Source organism: Bactrocera oleae, chromosome 2 (genome assembly GCF_042242935.1).
Source record: "Bactrocera oleae isolate idBacOlea1 chromosome 2, idBacOlea1, whole genome shotgun sequence".
Lineage (NCBI taxonomy): Eukaryota > Metazoa > Arthropoda > Insecta > Diptera > Tephritidae > Bactrocera > Bactrocera oleae.
Window position 1 is genome coordinate 5722868 of NC_091536.1, and position 16077 is coordinate 5738944.

At 30.4% G+C, this 16077-nt stretch overlaps 1 protein-coding gene across 21 annotated transcripts in view; it reads left to right on the forward strand.

Annotated features, from left to right (window-relative positions):
- The window catches only part of mtd (TLD domain-containing protein mustard), a 224961-nt gene that overhangs the window by 195172 nt on the left and 13712 nt on the right, over positions 1-16077 (forward strand). Inside the window, exon 1 of one of the 21 annotated variants that reach the window (XM_014235921.3) lies at positions 250-1813. The exons of 19 other annotated variants lie outside the window; for them this stretch is intronic. In XM_014235921.3, the coding sequence (XP_014091396.1) occupies positions 1598-1813 (216 nt within the window). In that variant the 5' untranslated portion in view covers positions 250-1597. Of the gene's footprint in view, positions 1-249; positions 1814-10714; positions 11360-16077 lie in introns of those variants that run through there. One more of the 21 variants, XM_014235923.3, reaches the window with a different exon arrangement.

The window sequence follows — 16077 nt, forward strand, 5'->3', positions numbered from 1 at the left end:
GCTTTTGAAGTGGCCCATTCTTTACATGCTTCTGACATGTTGGTTTCTCACTAGCTCTCGCTCGTTGCTCTCCGCTTGTTTATTAGCTATGCTTGTATATTCTTTGCGCGATACTCGCTGGCGGCTTTTCGCACTCGCTGATACTTGCTGGTGCAAGCAAACAATTGCTTGTATATTTCTTTGGTCATTTGAAATCCAGTTCACGTTTCACACCATTCGCTAACGCGTTCAACTACTTGTATGTGCGCTGTTCCTATTTGATTATATCAGCACCTCCTTTGTCTCCAGCACGACTGCAGCGGCTCTACATATGCCGCTGCTGAGCTCATAGAAAATAATTTGACACCTACTCGTTCTAGTTAGAAGGTTCCTATTTTCACTGTCAAATGTTGCAGAGCACAGAACGGAACGTCAAATCGACAGCTAAGCACAGCTGAGTTTCAAATTTTTGTGGTGTTTTCTTTTAGTTTTTGGTGTGACCAATTTGGTGGTGGTGCCACAAGTTTCATTGCCCAAGGCCAAGCAGCGATTGCGTCCAGCCAAATCCATTGTAAAATGGCAAATATGTTGTTGCAAATGATAAATAAATGATTCATAACCTGTGAAAAAGTTGATCAATTTCTGGAAGTAACTGAAAATATATGATTAATTGCTGACAATAACAAAACTGCGTGCTACTGTGCATTCTACGATAGACAAAGTGTGGAAATATCAATATTAGTTCGAGCAAACTGGTCACAAGACCATGAAACCAATTGATAAAATAGTGTAAAGCAAAGCGAAGAAGAAATAGTAGCGAGCACAAACAAAGATTATAGTCAGAAAGCTAACAAATCAAATTCGATGTGTGTAAATACACGAAAGAGCATAAATAACGCACACAAGAACAGAACTAAACAGGCCCACAAAGCCAAAAAAATATAAAAAAGGAAACAAATCGTAAGCGCACAAAACTCTGTGTGAGAAACCAGAGTAAAAGTAAACATTGCATTGCTGAGCGCCAAACTTACAAACGCACAAGATAAAATTGAAGCAATACGGGCGCTCACACAAACCCAGGTGCGTTCAAAGAGAGAACATAGCGCGCTCAATTAAGGGTGGGCGGCGCTCAATTTGAAAACACATCCGCTCAAAGAGATCAAACACGCGAACACAACACGCTCAATTAAAAGTCACATCCGCTCAAAAAAATAACACGCGCTGCAGTACCAAACACAACGCACTCAATTAGCGTTCACACACGCTCCAAAAGTAAACACAACGCACTCAAATAACGAGCCCGCCAAAGAGCAGCGAATCTACCGGCAAATTTTACGCACAATTCTCAAAGCTTTCAAAAAGCTATTTTCACACACATACACTTTCACGCTCTATTTATCGGGCGTGTTCGCTTTTGTTTATAAACCATAGCACAAAGCGCACAGCGTGAAAAACTCAAGGAAAACGGCGAACCGCTTGCGTTATTAGAGCTACCTGTTGTGCAACTAAGAAGCTTTCAAAGGTGTATTTATCAGCCACACAAGTTCTAAAGCTGTTCTAAATTGTTGTTGGCAGTTGAAACTAGCTCAGAAGGAATTTTATTTAAAGCGCCAGCAACATGTGGTTTGTCATTTCGTTGGTGGGCTGTGCGGTGGCTCTGGCTGCAGCCGGTCGCAAATGGGGGCGTTGGTTTTATTTACGTTATGGTCGCAACTTTTTGCCGCGTTCCATGTTGACGGCGAAAAATCGCGCACCCACGCCGCCACCGTCGCCGACGAAAGATGTGCAAAGTGTTGAGGGGCTGTTGGATGAGGGTGGAGAAATGCATGAAACGGTGAGTGTTGACAAACAAAACAACCACTACAATTAGATAAAGATCGGAACATCTTATCAGATACATACATATATCTGTATGCCTGTATATATCTGCATAAGGTATTCGCTGCCACGAGTATTTAATAAAAATCACGAACGTGATCAGTCAGCTGCCTCCTGAATCAGTTGTTTGTATGTGGCAACTACAACAAAGCGGTATAATTAGCATATCTTGATAGATAATAGTTTGGCACAACCTTTTCAATGGAATTGTTTATGCAATTTGTTAACAGCTCACATAAAATGTGTTTGTTTGATTAATAGAGAACCACATTCTATGCGCCGTCGACGGGCACGTCTGACCAGCTTTTTGCGTAATTTGTACATTTTTAATTTTTTAAATTTAGTCTCAGCACGTTTGCTAAAAAAAAGATTGTTTTTTTTTTTAATAATTTTTATGTGTTCGTAAAGAGCATCAATTATTGTTTAGTGTATATATGTATATTAAGGTAGATTAATGCCGACCTTTTAGTTAGAATTATTATAAACTAAACAATATCACGATTAAAGAAGGCCATAAAAGTTAAAATGTGCCGCTCGGGTTTGAATATTTACTTTGATAAAATAATTTCAAAAAATTTAATCACCCTGTAAAACCGATGAAATCAAGTTATCTCCTATTATTACTAGTAGTTATTAACCAAAGATCCAGTTCAGCTAGAAAACCTTTGAAAATTATTTATTATAACTCTTCAGAGCGCTAATTCTTTGTAAAGTATGATTACAGGGTGCTGTTTTTTTTTTTTTTTTAGAAAATATTGCCACATTTACCAAAGATCTAATTCAGTTAGAAAAACCATTATTACCTACAATATACTATTCATCAGAACTTCTCATTTGATACATTTTTGTAATAACATAAATATTGGGAATACTATTGTATATTTAGTTTGTTTAGTTCTTTATTTACAAAAATTCATTTGTACAGGCTTCTTGAATACAATAATGTATAGAACTGGTAATTTTTTAGCCCTCACAGTAGGAAATAGTTTTTTAAACTTTCCTACACAGTTTTAATGCATCAAAAGTGCAAATTGCCAATTCATATGAATTAAACTGAAGTTTTTTTCCGTTTGGAAAATTCTTTTTTCCTTTTTTTTCAATGGGTACTAGTTTGGAAGCCTGTATATTTTATAATCTTTATTTTAAATAAAGTCTTTCAAATTTCATCACTTCCAATTATGTATGTATGAATATATGCGCACGTATTTAAAATATCGTAAAACTTAAAATTCTTCGAAGTTCTCTTGCCGGTATAAGTTCATGCATGTGTTGCTATTCTCAATTTCGATAAATTTTTTAGTATTTCTGCATATGTGTCACCCTGTTTAAATAACCTCTCGAAAAAAGGCAATAATCCTACGCTAAATGAATAGAAAATATTTTAAAACTTGAAATAAAATCTGTAAACTGCCAACAAATAGTTAGATGATGGTTTAACAGCTCTCCTGCCACACTTTCCAAAGCATACATATTTAAAATGGCGTGCGCTCGTTTGAGTCGCAAGTGAAAACAAAACACTGCAACTAACTAAATACTCGTAGATAACAAATGAAAGATAAATATAATAAAATATAAACTTTCACGTAAGCTAATAAATATTTGTTTACTAATATAAACAAAATAGTTGGAGATTTCATGCAAATGTGAATACCACGTGAGTCCGCGGACAATGCAAAACGGGCAGATGCGCTGCTGACTGAATATTTCAACGCGCTGCGACGCGCACGGTATTCATTGAATTAGGAAAATCGCTCGCATGAAATCAGTGTTAGAAAAACATTTTCAACAAACAGTTGAATTGATTGCTAAAGCAGATTGCTGGCAATGAATCGACTCACAGTCGTGACTTGTTGCGTTGCTTGCTGCATGTCGGCGAGATGACGACAACGGCGACGGCGGCATTTTTGTTGTTCAAGCGCAAGGAAAGAGTAAAATGTCAATTAACCCCCGACATGTTTTAATGTTATTGCAGCTTTTGGTGCATTACCTATTTAGTTGGGGCAAACATAGCTGCCTAAAGCAATAAGAAATACAAAAACATTGAATGTAAATAGACGTCCGCCAAAAGTTGAAAGTCAGTAAAATAGATTAGGAGAAATATGAAAATGAATAAAAAATAAATATAAATTGCAAATATTATTTAATATCTTCTTTTGCTTCCTTATTGCGCTTACTTTTGCTTTACAAGCTTAATAGATTTTATTATAATATATGGAATTTTGAACTGACAGCCACTTATAAAACTGTACAGTTTTTATGTTCAATTGCTCATTTGAAGTGCCTTTCCTTTTTTTTCTTCCTAAGCTAAACCTTTTTAAAACCATAACACATTTACTTTTTTCTTAAAACCTCCGCCTCTTCACTTGTCAATATACGAAAATACGCAAAAACATTCTCATTTTAGAGGGTCGTACAAAATAAAAATAAACAAAACGATGCTTGTCAATAAAAATTTAATGTAGCGAATATTGAGGTCAATGAAATGGATGGGTTTCAAATGCACATAAACAGAGTGACTCATGGAATATTGATGAGCTTACAAGTTAAATCATACAAATAAAAAAATTAATAAAAATACATATGTTGAAGCAAATTTTAAGGAATATTTTTGTTTACCCAAATAAAAATATAATTAATTTAATTGGAAAACAAAAATGATAATGAATGGAATTTTAAATTAAAAAAATAAATGTAACATAAAAATAAATCAAATTAAGAAAGTATTAAAATATTGAAAATGATAAAATATAAAATATAAAAAAAAAGTATAATTATGTTATATAAAACAAATTAATTCATATCATAAAATAAAATAAAATGTAAAACCACCAATAATTTGCGAAAAAAGCACGAAATGAAATTATAAATAATATTTATAAATTAAATAAAGCGCAAATTAAAAAAAATTTTAAAAATTAGAATAGTAAAATATTTTTGGTGTCTATTCAAAATATTTGTTTTTGTAATTCTTTTTTTAATTATGAGTCACCTTGTAATGGAAAATTTATTGTTATCGCTTTTATATATGGAACCAATTGATTAATTATATCAATTTCAATGCTATTTAAATATAGAACACATTTACATAACCATACATAATTATATAACAAGTCATTAAATTATTATATACATATAGTATGCATATATAATTAACTGACCAACGCGAAGCATTGACTTTTTATTATAAATAATTTACTACTTTTGCACACAGAGTTGGGAGTATTATCACCTCAATTGGCAGCCATGTATCTAATTTGCTATTCACCTAAGTCATAAATTTTCCAGATTTTTAAATCAGTTTACACACATTTAGAGCTTGGTCCAAGTAAATATGCATGCAATAAGCCGGTTTCCAAGCGCTTAGCATATGCATAAGTGCCGCCATCAGATACAACGCGGCAGCATTGTTGCTGCAAAGCGTTGCAGCTCGTCGAACAACAACAGCCACGTTAGCTGCAGCGTCTTTCCTAGCTTACGGTAAAGCAATTGTATTCGTGTCTTCCGCATATGTGCCACACAGACTGTTGACGACACTGACAGGGGACACTGACTGCTTATGTACATAAGTATGTGCGTGCGTGTGCGTGCATGTAAATTAGTGCTTGGAGACAGTTTTGCTCTCTGTTGCCTGCTGATCCTATTTGTTTCGCCTATCATGGCGGCAGTGTATCGAATAACAATTAACGGTTTTTTATTATACTGTTAAAGTCGTTTTTTATACCCTGAACTAGGTATATTAAGTTTGCCACGAAATTTGTAACACCAAGAAGCAAAGTGTTTGAGATATCTATCTGAAATTTTGCATACGTCAATTTCTCCCTAATAAGCTGCTCATTTGTTGGTACCGCCGACACGAACTACGATCTACTTTACTATATATGTATGTAGTTGCCATACCAACAGAACAATCAAAATCAAGTTCTTGTATGGCAACTTTTTCTTATTTGACAAGATATTTTCATGAAATTTGGTATAGATTATTGTCCAAAACAGCGCTACAATCGCAAAATATATTATGCAGATCAGATCACTATAGCATATAGCCACCATACAAACAGACCCATAAAAATTAAATTAGTAAACTTTTTATAGCCTTTTATACTATAAAAAATGCATCTGTCGAGGGTATTAAAGCTTCGGTGCCGCCGAAGTTAACGTATTTTCTTGTTTTACTTGAAGTAACATTTCTCTTTACAATCTCTTTACTCTTAATGCACTTTTTTTATTCTATTTTCTCATTACGTTGTGTCTTAAAAGCCTTTTAGTTGCAATGTAAGTGCATATGTATGCCATTTCCATATATGTGTATATTATTCACTGTTATACAAAAAAAAAAAGGAATAATGTGCGTATGTGCATCATTGAGCTCATTCTAATTTGGTTTTGTTCATGTCACTTTAATGCTCAGATGTGTCACTTTGTGGTAACAGTTTGTAGCTGTGCCTCTCTCTTGCCACAACGTTTCACAAGCAGCATGCCTAAGCAACAACAACTAAGTTAAATAACGGAAACAAATAAGCAACGCGAAATTTCTGCAAATGAATATATAAATTTACACACAAATGTATATATGTATATAGTATACTTATGTGGTATAAGGTTTACACAAAAATATTTCGAAAGACACTTTATTATGTTTGCAAATATTCGAAGTGAGCACAAGGTAAATATTTAATGCACAAAGTGCTGCGAAAATAAAGAAATGCAAAAATTATTTTTTAAAAGTATTTTCAAAATAAAATTATTTTTGACACACATGCTGTTTTTGTGTGTTTGTTCAATCATATTTGTGTCCAAAGTGTCGATTTTGCCATTTTTTTACATTTAACTCGGGGCTTTGCGCCCGGTGACCAATTTAACAGATTGTCCGTGAATTTCGCGTTGCGCTGAATTGTATGCTACATTTAAACACACATGCTACAAATATATGTGCCACATACCACATTGTGTGCTATTATTTTGCACAAAGGTATGCATTGCGATTTCATCTAACTGCGTAACCAATTTGAACCAGTTTGTTTGTTCTATTAATGAAATCAATTGTTGATTGCGAGTGCGAACATTTCATCGGCATGTGAAATGTATTTTAATCATTCCTTATGGTAGCGATAAAGATCATAAATGCTTTATTATTGCTACAAGCCTTCATGTGTGCACAGATTCATATATATTTATGATGATGTATAAATTTTAATAATGTTAATGTGGGTATTTCATAATGATTTTTTGTTTACAATCAGCAAACTATTGTTTGAAACCAATATGAACTGGATTGTCTTAACATGTGCAGTGAAATAAATTACTTACATACACATACATACATATAAAGTTTCGAACTTTTTAATAACCACCTATTTTCCTCTAAATTTAACAAATTAATGAAGTTTCATCCGAAAATTATCTTACAAAATTATGTAAAATAAGAGAAGCCTTTAGATTAAGCCGCAAAATATATCGAAAATATGCACATCTTATGAAAAAAGTTTTTAAAAATATTTAAGGTTAAGTTCTAAGCAAATCTAAAATAATAAATCATAATCGCTTAACTCGACTTATGCTAATTTTTACAGTAATTTGTAGCTTTTGATTTTTGAAGTATTTCGGATCTCGAAAAAATTGTTTAAGTATGGCTCAAATCGTTCCATCCTTTCAGAAATTTCTTTTCCCAGTCATTCGGATTGAAATTTCATAGCTCGCTGAGAAACAATAAAAATTCAAATTCAAAAACATCTACTTCATTGCATGAAACTTCTCAGTTAATCATCGATCCTCACGAAAATCATCATTGATTTTTTACATTTCTTTAATTGCGAAATAATTCCAAGCATTATTTCTAAGTCAGGTCGCTTTCAAGAACTATTTAATCAAAACTAAGTGGTCAAAGTTATGCTTGAGCAAGTAGTTTCTCTTTGCGGATATCTAACATTAACATCTAACATTATTCATTGCCTTACAAAACTCCTCCGATTACCCAGCATTCATATCACAAAACTGAAAAAATTATTATGCCAATTTACTGTTGGGAATCGAGATAAAAACTTATAGCTGCCCTTCGCGGGCTCGCCTTGGATTGAGTAATAGATTGCCTTTCGTGCCTCGAAAACATATGTTTTTGATAAATCCATGTTTAAATGAACGTTGAAGTAGGTAGCAGGCTTTCAAGAAGCATCGGAGCAGACTCTCTCAAGCATAGCAAGCAGCTCTCGTCAGTTCTGTGAGAAAATTTCAAGTAGTATGACCTTAGAGACTATTCGTGCGTCTTCTCTTAAACATCTCTTTTCTTTTACTTTTTTTTAAAGATTTTTTTAGTTATTGCTTTTTTAGATATCTAACCATGACTGGGTGTTCTTTATTTTAAAGTAAGTTCGAACGAATATATATAAATAAATTATTATTATTTTGCTCAAAACTATATACTAATGTTTAATTAACTAAAGCGGAAGAGATTTTCGAAAAACAAATTATTTCACAAAAGCAAAACAAATTAGAATACACACTAATGCAGCTTTAGTTTATCAGTCAACACAATCTCTAGGTTTACCGCCCACAGCGCTTTACCCTCATCTTTATTTTCATAGTTTAGTGTTAGCAGTCGTGTATTTCGCTTTCCTTACATTTTACTCTGCCTTTAATTTGCTTTTCCTTGCTTTACTAAACTCATATGTGGTTGCTTATGTGCTTAACTTTATTAAAATTTAATCATTCTTGTTCGCTTTTTCCCTTGCCTCGAAATGTTTTCGTGAAATTTTCTTCCTCATATTGTCTTGCAACTGTTTCTCAGACAGTTGTGCCAATGAGGAAGCAGTCAATTACTCTTTTTTTCCCAATCAGACCATCAATTATTTAATCATTTGTTTACGCTTTTGTTTTATTGTTTGTTGTTACTGGATTTCATTGCTTTTATTAAAAATAACTTATATTTAAAAATTATGCAAATATTCAATTAAGTGCATAAAAAATATCGCGTGTCTGTTGCAAAGTGTTCCCATGCAAATTTCATATATTTAATTCGCACAAAATTCTCAAGCAAAATTAAATCCGTTTTTTTTTTAGAACAGAAAAAATCATAATAAATGCCGTTTTGTTGCACAAATTTATGGCTGATATGTGTCAATTATGAATAATTAAAGAAATAACTAAAATTAGTTACAAAATGAGCGAATGAGAATGCTTAATTAGGGGGAAGCAAGAAAAAAATTGTATATTTTAAACTTCGAAATAATGCGGTTTTTCTAATTTTGAATTTTTGTTGCTTTAAAAAAATTTGAATGGTTTGATCGTAACCGTTATTTCGAAAAATTCTCTCAATTCGTCATTCAGGTGGCACAAATAATCATACCATTGAAATAAATCAGCGCCTTCAAACCAAATCTTAAACACGTGATTAACAATTGATAAAATTTTATGTGAAAACGGTTTCGAAAACCAGCGATTTTCATTTTGTTTCTTTTTTATTATAATTAAGGATTTTCTCGGAATTTAATTAGTGATTAATAACAAATTTCTATAGAAATTGAGTCAGAAAACTTAAAAGTATGTTTTTAAGTAACTCAATATCCCAACTGTAAGTTTGTAATGATTTCCAGTTTTCGAAATTAATTTCGTAAAATATTTCGTTTAAATTTTATTATTTTTCTTTGTAGTTGTAGTGAAAATAACGGTTAGTAACCACACCTTCTTAAGAGCAAAATATTCGAACTGAAATAACAAAGACTTCCAATTTTCGACAGGTTTTGTTTTTTTAGATATACATACATATATACATAAATTTCATGAGAATAAAAAAATTTTTTAACTTCTAAATTTTTTTGCTACAATAAATATAGTTTTTTTTCTTGAACAAAAATATATGTAATAAATTAATTTTATTTAATCAACTTTGCTCTTCACGCAATGTAACTGCCAGATATAAGATAAAAACTTTTGATTTTCGAAAAAAAAATTTGATTTTCGAAAAAAAAAATTTAGTAAATATTTAAAAAAAATAATTTACAATTCTTATTCGAATAAATTTTAATTTTCAAAAAAAAATTTGAAATATGAATAATTCTTTCAACATGAATAATTTGCATTCTTATAACAATTTTCATTACATAAATGAGTACCTTAATGCTAAATAGTACTTGCTTACTACTTGAACAATTGTTACTGAACAAAATACGCAATGCTTAGTGTTCTTATAAATAAATTTTTTTGAAAATACCGATGGTCTGATATAACCTCATAAACAGTTTACCGCCTACATATTTATTTACTTGGCCATAAAATTATTTAAAACTAATTATAATTAATATTTAAAAAAATCGCTGGCTACTAAATCTGTGCACACAACTGCACACCATATGCAAATATCATAACTTTAATTAAATAAAGAAAACAGTTGAAATGAGTTGCAAAACAAATAAAAACAAAATTAAAAATAAATGCGAAGGCAAAACAAACCGGCAATTTAAAAGGTGCCTAGCACAGTATGGTATTTAACACATACATACATACTTACATTTTTACCTGAGTAGTTACAAAACAGAATTCTGAATTTGTCGGATTTTTACCACTTTTTATAATTTTTTTGCGCGCTCGGTAGCGCAGCTGACCGTAATGCTGTGAGTGTGTTAACGCGCACACGCACATCACTGCACACACTTACACAAGCCATTAAAATGCAGCGACGGTGTAAAATGAAGCTGAAAATTCTACAATGCGGTCACTCTAACAACAACGTGTTGGCCACCTTGCGATCCAGACAGTTTGCCAGCCGATCAGTCAGTCAACCAGACACGACCAGCATTCGCACAAACAGCCTCAGACACCCTTCATGCTGCTCAGATGCGCGGATTCAACAGCAGTTTGTGTTAAATCGTGAAAGCTAGCAGACAACTTTTGCGAAAAGCGCGGCAAAGCGTGTGTTCACTGTTAATTTCTAAGCAAATTTAAGCTTTACATTAACGTTGTTTTGTAAGCGATTGACTGCAGTTAAATTGAAAAAAAATATGTAAAAAATTTAAATAAGCTACAAACGTTAATTTACAGTTTTACGTGTATTTATGACTGTGTTAGTGGCACAAATTCGCGAGAAAAAAAACACATAAATAAGCTAAAAATATAAAAAAGTCTTCTGCAGTAGCTGCTGCGGCATAAAACTTAAATATCTTGTGAAATTTTTACAAAGTAGCAGCGACAACGCTTATCAGCAATTAACACTTCAGCGAACCCCGTGCAGTGCACTTAATTAAGTTTAAAATTCAAACCTATTTTAAGCGATGATAATTCGTGACTTAATGTGCATTTGCATTTATTGAAGTAAATAGTGGTTATTCATCCAAAGAAAAGTACACGAAGTAAAACGGTCATAATTTACAATACTCTGTGGCACACCCGGTGGCGTATAAGTAACATTCATTAAATTGCCTGCATTCTGCTTATTTCGCCGCTATAAATTTAAGCTAACCAGTAGCGGCAAAAAATGTGTGAATTGGCGCTTAATCCAGCGCTACGGCGCGAGGTAATAATAAAATGTATAGATATACATAAATTTTTACATACAATCATACATATGTATGTATGGCGTTGCGAGTGTGCATATTAATATAGTAGTTATATAGTGAAATTTTAGATTCGTGGGTGGAAATATTATTAAAGAAAAATAATTTCTTAAAACTGTTTATAATTTTCGTTTCAAAATTATGTTTTATTCCACAGAAATTTAAATCAGATGTTTTTTCAATATTTGTATTTTGAAATAGTAAATATATTTTTTTTCATTTTCATAAAATATTTTTCTTGAGAATATTATTTTTTTATAATTTTTTTTAGAAAATTTAGTAACAGTTAAATAAAACATAATATGCATTTTTTTCCAAAGAAGTAGGAACTTTTCAACAAAAATTAATTTTTAAAAATTTAGTAATATTCATTATTTATAAATTTATTCAAAGGAAAATGAAATGTTCTTAATTTTCATATTTTCTTAAATTTAATTTATATGTTTTTAATAACTATTTATCTATTAAATGTTCTATTATATTTTTTTTAAAAGAAGATTTGGGAATATTTCTAAAAATATTTTTTTAACTGTTTTTGTAAAAAAAAATCTGCAACAAATTATTGTCTTTAATAAAAACTTTTTTGTTTATTTTGAAAGTAAAAATCATTCAAAAATAATTTCATTATTAATTTTTTCATAAAATGTTTACTTTATTTTATAATATTTGTTCTATATTTTTCTTTAAAAAAGCAATAACAGTTTAAAAATATTCCACAAATTTTTATCGCAGAATATTTTTAATGATTTTTTTCGATTAAAAAATTAAATTTGAAAACAAATTGAATACAAGATATTGCGTGATAACCTCCTTAAACTGCTACAAACACTTCATATTTCATTGCCATTGCATTATGGCAGTCTGTGTTATTTATATCAGTTACTTGTTCAATGACAATGACTTCCCCCGATTCGGTGCACCGAGGAGCTTATATTGTAAAAAACAACAGTTTCGCGAAATTTTTCAATGAAAGGCCCTAACTAATATGATTTCATGAAGTCATATTTCTTTCAAGAAAATTTCAGTATAAGAAATTGTAAGCAATCGCTTTTCTCTATAAACCGCTTCCTGCTGCCGGTAAACTAAATTATCTTTTTTTATTGGTTTTTTTTTTAATCAAAGCATGCCTACTCACAGTTTTCTGATATGCCATCGAATACTATACAATATACATATATCGCTGTACTTATATGTGCATGTATGTATGTATATTGTATTTATTCACAACAACAACAGCGCAAATGTCGCCACTTAGTTCTGCTTTGGTTTAGAATTTTTAATTTAAATGTGCACAAGCGAAAGTCAAGGCCATTTCTCGTCAACTTTCATGCACATCTATATGCAAGCATACATATATATATATATAAATATATTTTTATGCATAAAAGTAATGAACGTTTGTGTGCATGAACTTTGTTCCGCTGTGGCTGGTTAAATGCATAATTCATAAATAAATTGCATATGTGAGTATATAAGAGTTTATGTGTGTTTATATGCATATAACGGTGTGTAGCATAAAAAACACACAAGAATAAATCACAATTGTGAGCTTGCTCTATATTGTCCCCTATATATCAGCTGTAAATGGAGACGAATAGAAAAGAGCAATTTGTGTAGTAGATATATGTTTGAGTGCATACGGATGTGCACACCCTGCGAACAAAGTAACACCAAAATTTCGATTGTTTTTCATTTATGATCTCTTTTTATAGTTGTGTTGTGCTTATTTATATTTTTTAAATCTTTTATTTTTAAAAATTTTTACATTTTTTATTTCTAGTTTTTTAAATATATATAATATTTGTAATTTTATATATATTTTAAGCGGTTGTGGCATTGCATTAATGATTCAACAACTTGTTGTCTTTTATATCTGTAATAACAGTTTTTGTTGCTTTTGCTTCGAAATTTGTTCCAACTAATTTTACTAAAATTTTTCCTATTGGGTTTATTTGTATACAAACCAACATACATGTCATTTACTTTGCTTAGCATTTATATATAACAAATTTCCACGGTCAATTTACGCTGAATTTGCTGGAAAGTACGTACATATAATATAATGGTTTCAATATTTCACTTTTTCGCCTTTTTAATCGTGCTCATACACAGTTAGAAATTGGTGCACAAGTTTTTACTCATAATTGGAATGGTATATACATATATGTGTGTGTATGTATGTATAACTGTATCTTTTCACACACATATGTACTTGTTATATAATTTTCGTAACTTAATCCAATTTGTGCCTTCTTGTGTGGTGTTGCTGTTGGTGCTACGCGTCGTATGAGTAATGCGCCTATATGAAAATAAGAGAAAATTAAAATATTATTCATACGCCCAGCAGTTTATTTTCCGTTCTCTAATCTTATTCTAAGAAATTGTAAAAAATAATATTTTGTTTGCAGCATGAAAACAATGATGCAACTACTTATCAGATAATCATCATCAGCTACTTGTTTACAAATGCATATGCCGCCGTAGTATTCTAATGAAAATTTTGAACTTGCTCTAAGCAGGAATTCTAATACAACAGAATTTTTCCAATTAATCACTCGCATGCTTTGTAACAACATTTTTTCTTCTACAATAATATAATTATTTTTTAATGTTTTTTTTTTATTGCCGCCTGCTTATTGCTGGTAAAGCTCACTGATTTTCCCACACTCAATCATTTTTTCAATTGTAAAAATTCTGCGATTATATCGACTATATCTCAATTGATTTTATGACGTGGCAAACACAAAAAAGCATACAACAAAAATGTGAATAAAATCAATAACTCTAAGTCACTTATTTGCGCGACTGTGTCGATATCCACAAAGTACAATGCCTCCTAAACGATTCACTACAATAAAAATAACAATAACAATAACAAAAAAATCACACTCGCCAGGTAATTGGCACATTGTCATTGCCACAGACAAGCACGCGCACACTTTGACAGCTGCGAGTGCAAACACTGTGATTTCTCCAATCAAATGTCACAGTACACACACATATATATCTGTATATGTAATTAATAAGGAATGCTCAAATGCCAGCTGTTTTCTAAGAGTGTGTGTTATTATGTAGTGAATTCATTCCATTTTATCATTAGTGGGCGTACTTGAGTCAAATATCAATAACAGATGCAGATAATTGAAATGGTGTGTGAGAAAAAATCATCACGATTTTTCAGAGATTTTTGAACTATTCCCTACACTTAAATAAACATACGCACATACATACAAACGCACATTTCCAAGTTAATTAATTCGGTAAATTCCAATGCGGATTCAGCAAATAAATCGTTGTGTGACTAACCGTATCAATACACTTTCAATGATGGGTATTTTTCTTAGAAAAAGTATAAGTGTTAGTAATGTTATATATATGTAATGAAGCGAAACAAGTTTAGAATTTCGATTTTAAGTTAGCAAATGTTTTTAATTTTTGAAAAAAAAATTATAAAAAAGATAAGAAAGATTTTTTTAATTATATCATCAGCCGCATACAATAGCAAAAGATTATTTAAAAATTATTTTAACCAGAGAAGCGGAACAATTTTTATAAAAATAACAAACTTTTGAACCTTTTTTTAATTAAAAAAATATTTTCATTTTATTATTTAAAAAACTTATTGCGGCAAGTAAATACTGGAGAGAAATAAAGAAACCAATTAAAATACAAAATGACGGAAAACTGTATATTGTTTCCTTAATGGTATATGCTATTAAAAATCGTTTATTCAAGTATTGGAGAAAAATATTATATTTAAAAGTATCAAAATTACTAAAACAACCAAAAGTTGGCTTATTTTTTTATAATATCAGAAAAAATATTGTTGAAAAAGCAAATGATTTAAACAAATCTGATTTATGTTAATGTTAAAATTTTGAAAAAATGTTAAATTAAATTAAAGTAGGATTTTTTTTAATGCTGTTAAGAAATAACATTTTTTCATTTAAAAAAATTTAAGCATACGTAAAAGTACAACAAAATAAAATATCAAAAAAGGTATTAAGAAAATATTTAGTCAAAAACTTTATTTAAAATAATTTATATGTATATATTATTGTTTATAAAAAAGGAATCCTAACAAAAATATTATTTACAAAAAATTCTCAAAAAACTAAAAGTTAATTAAAAAAGGAAACAAACCAAATATTTAAAAAGTATTAGAAAATTCTTAATTTCATAAATCATTATCTCTTTTAAATACTACCGTCAACTCAATTCCTAATACAGTATTACGGTTTTGAAATTTTATAATTATTAATTTTAATTTATTATTATACCTCGCTTTAAGTTTCGAAAATTTTGTAATTTAATTTTTTTATTTTTTTACTTACATGTCACAATGTTAAATATAAATATATTTTTCATAATAATATGTATATTTTATCACCCAAACACAATTTTTCATGCCACACCCCGTCACAAATAAAAATGTCACACCTAATTATAAAAACTGAAAATTGCAAATCATTAAAATGCATAATGAGAAATTCATAATTAGCGAAGAAACTTAATTCATAATTAGCGAAAACTTTAATATGTAGCCGCTAATTAGTTTGTCATAAGTCTTACACAGATCGCAGCGCCTCAAATTTAATTTGTTCATATATTTTATAAACAAATTTTCTTTAAGGTGTATTTTCAGCTTTTAACATTAAAAAATTATAAAATATTGAAA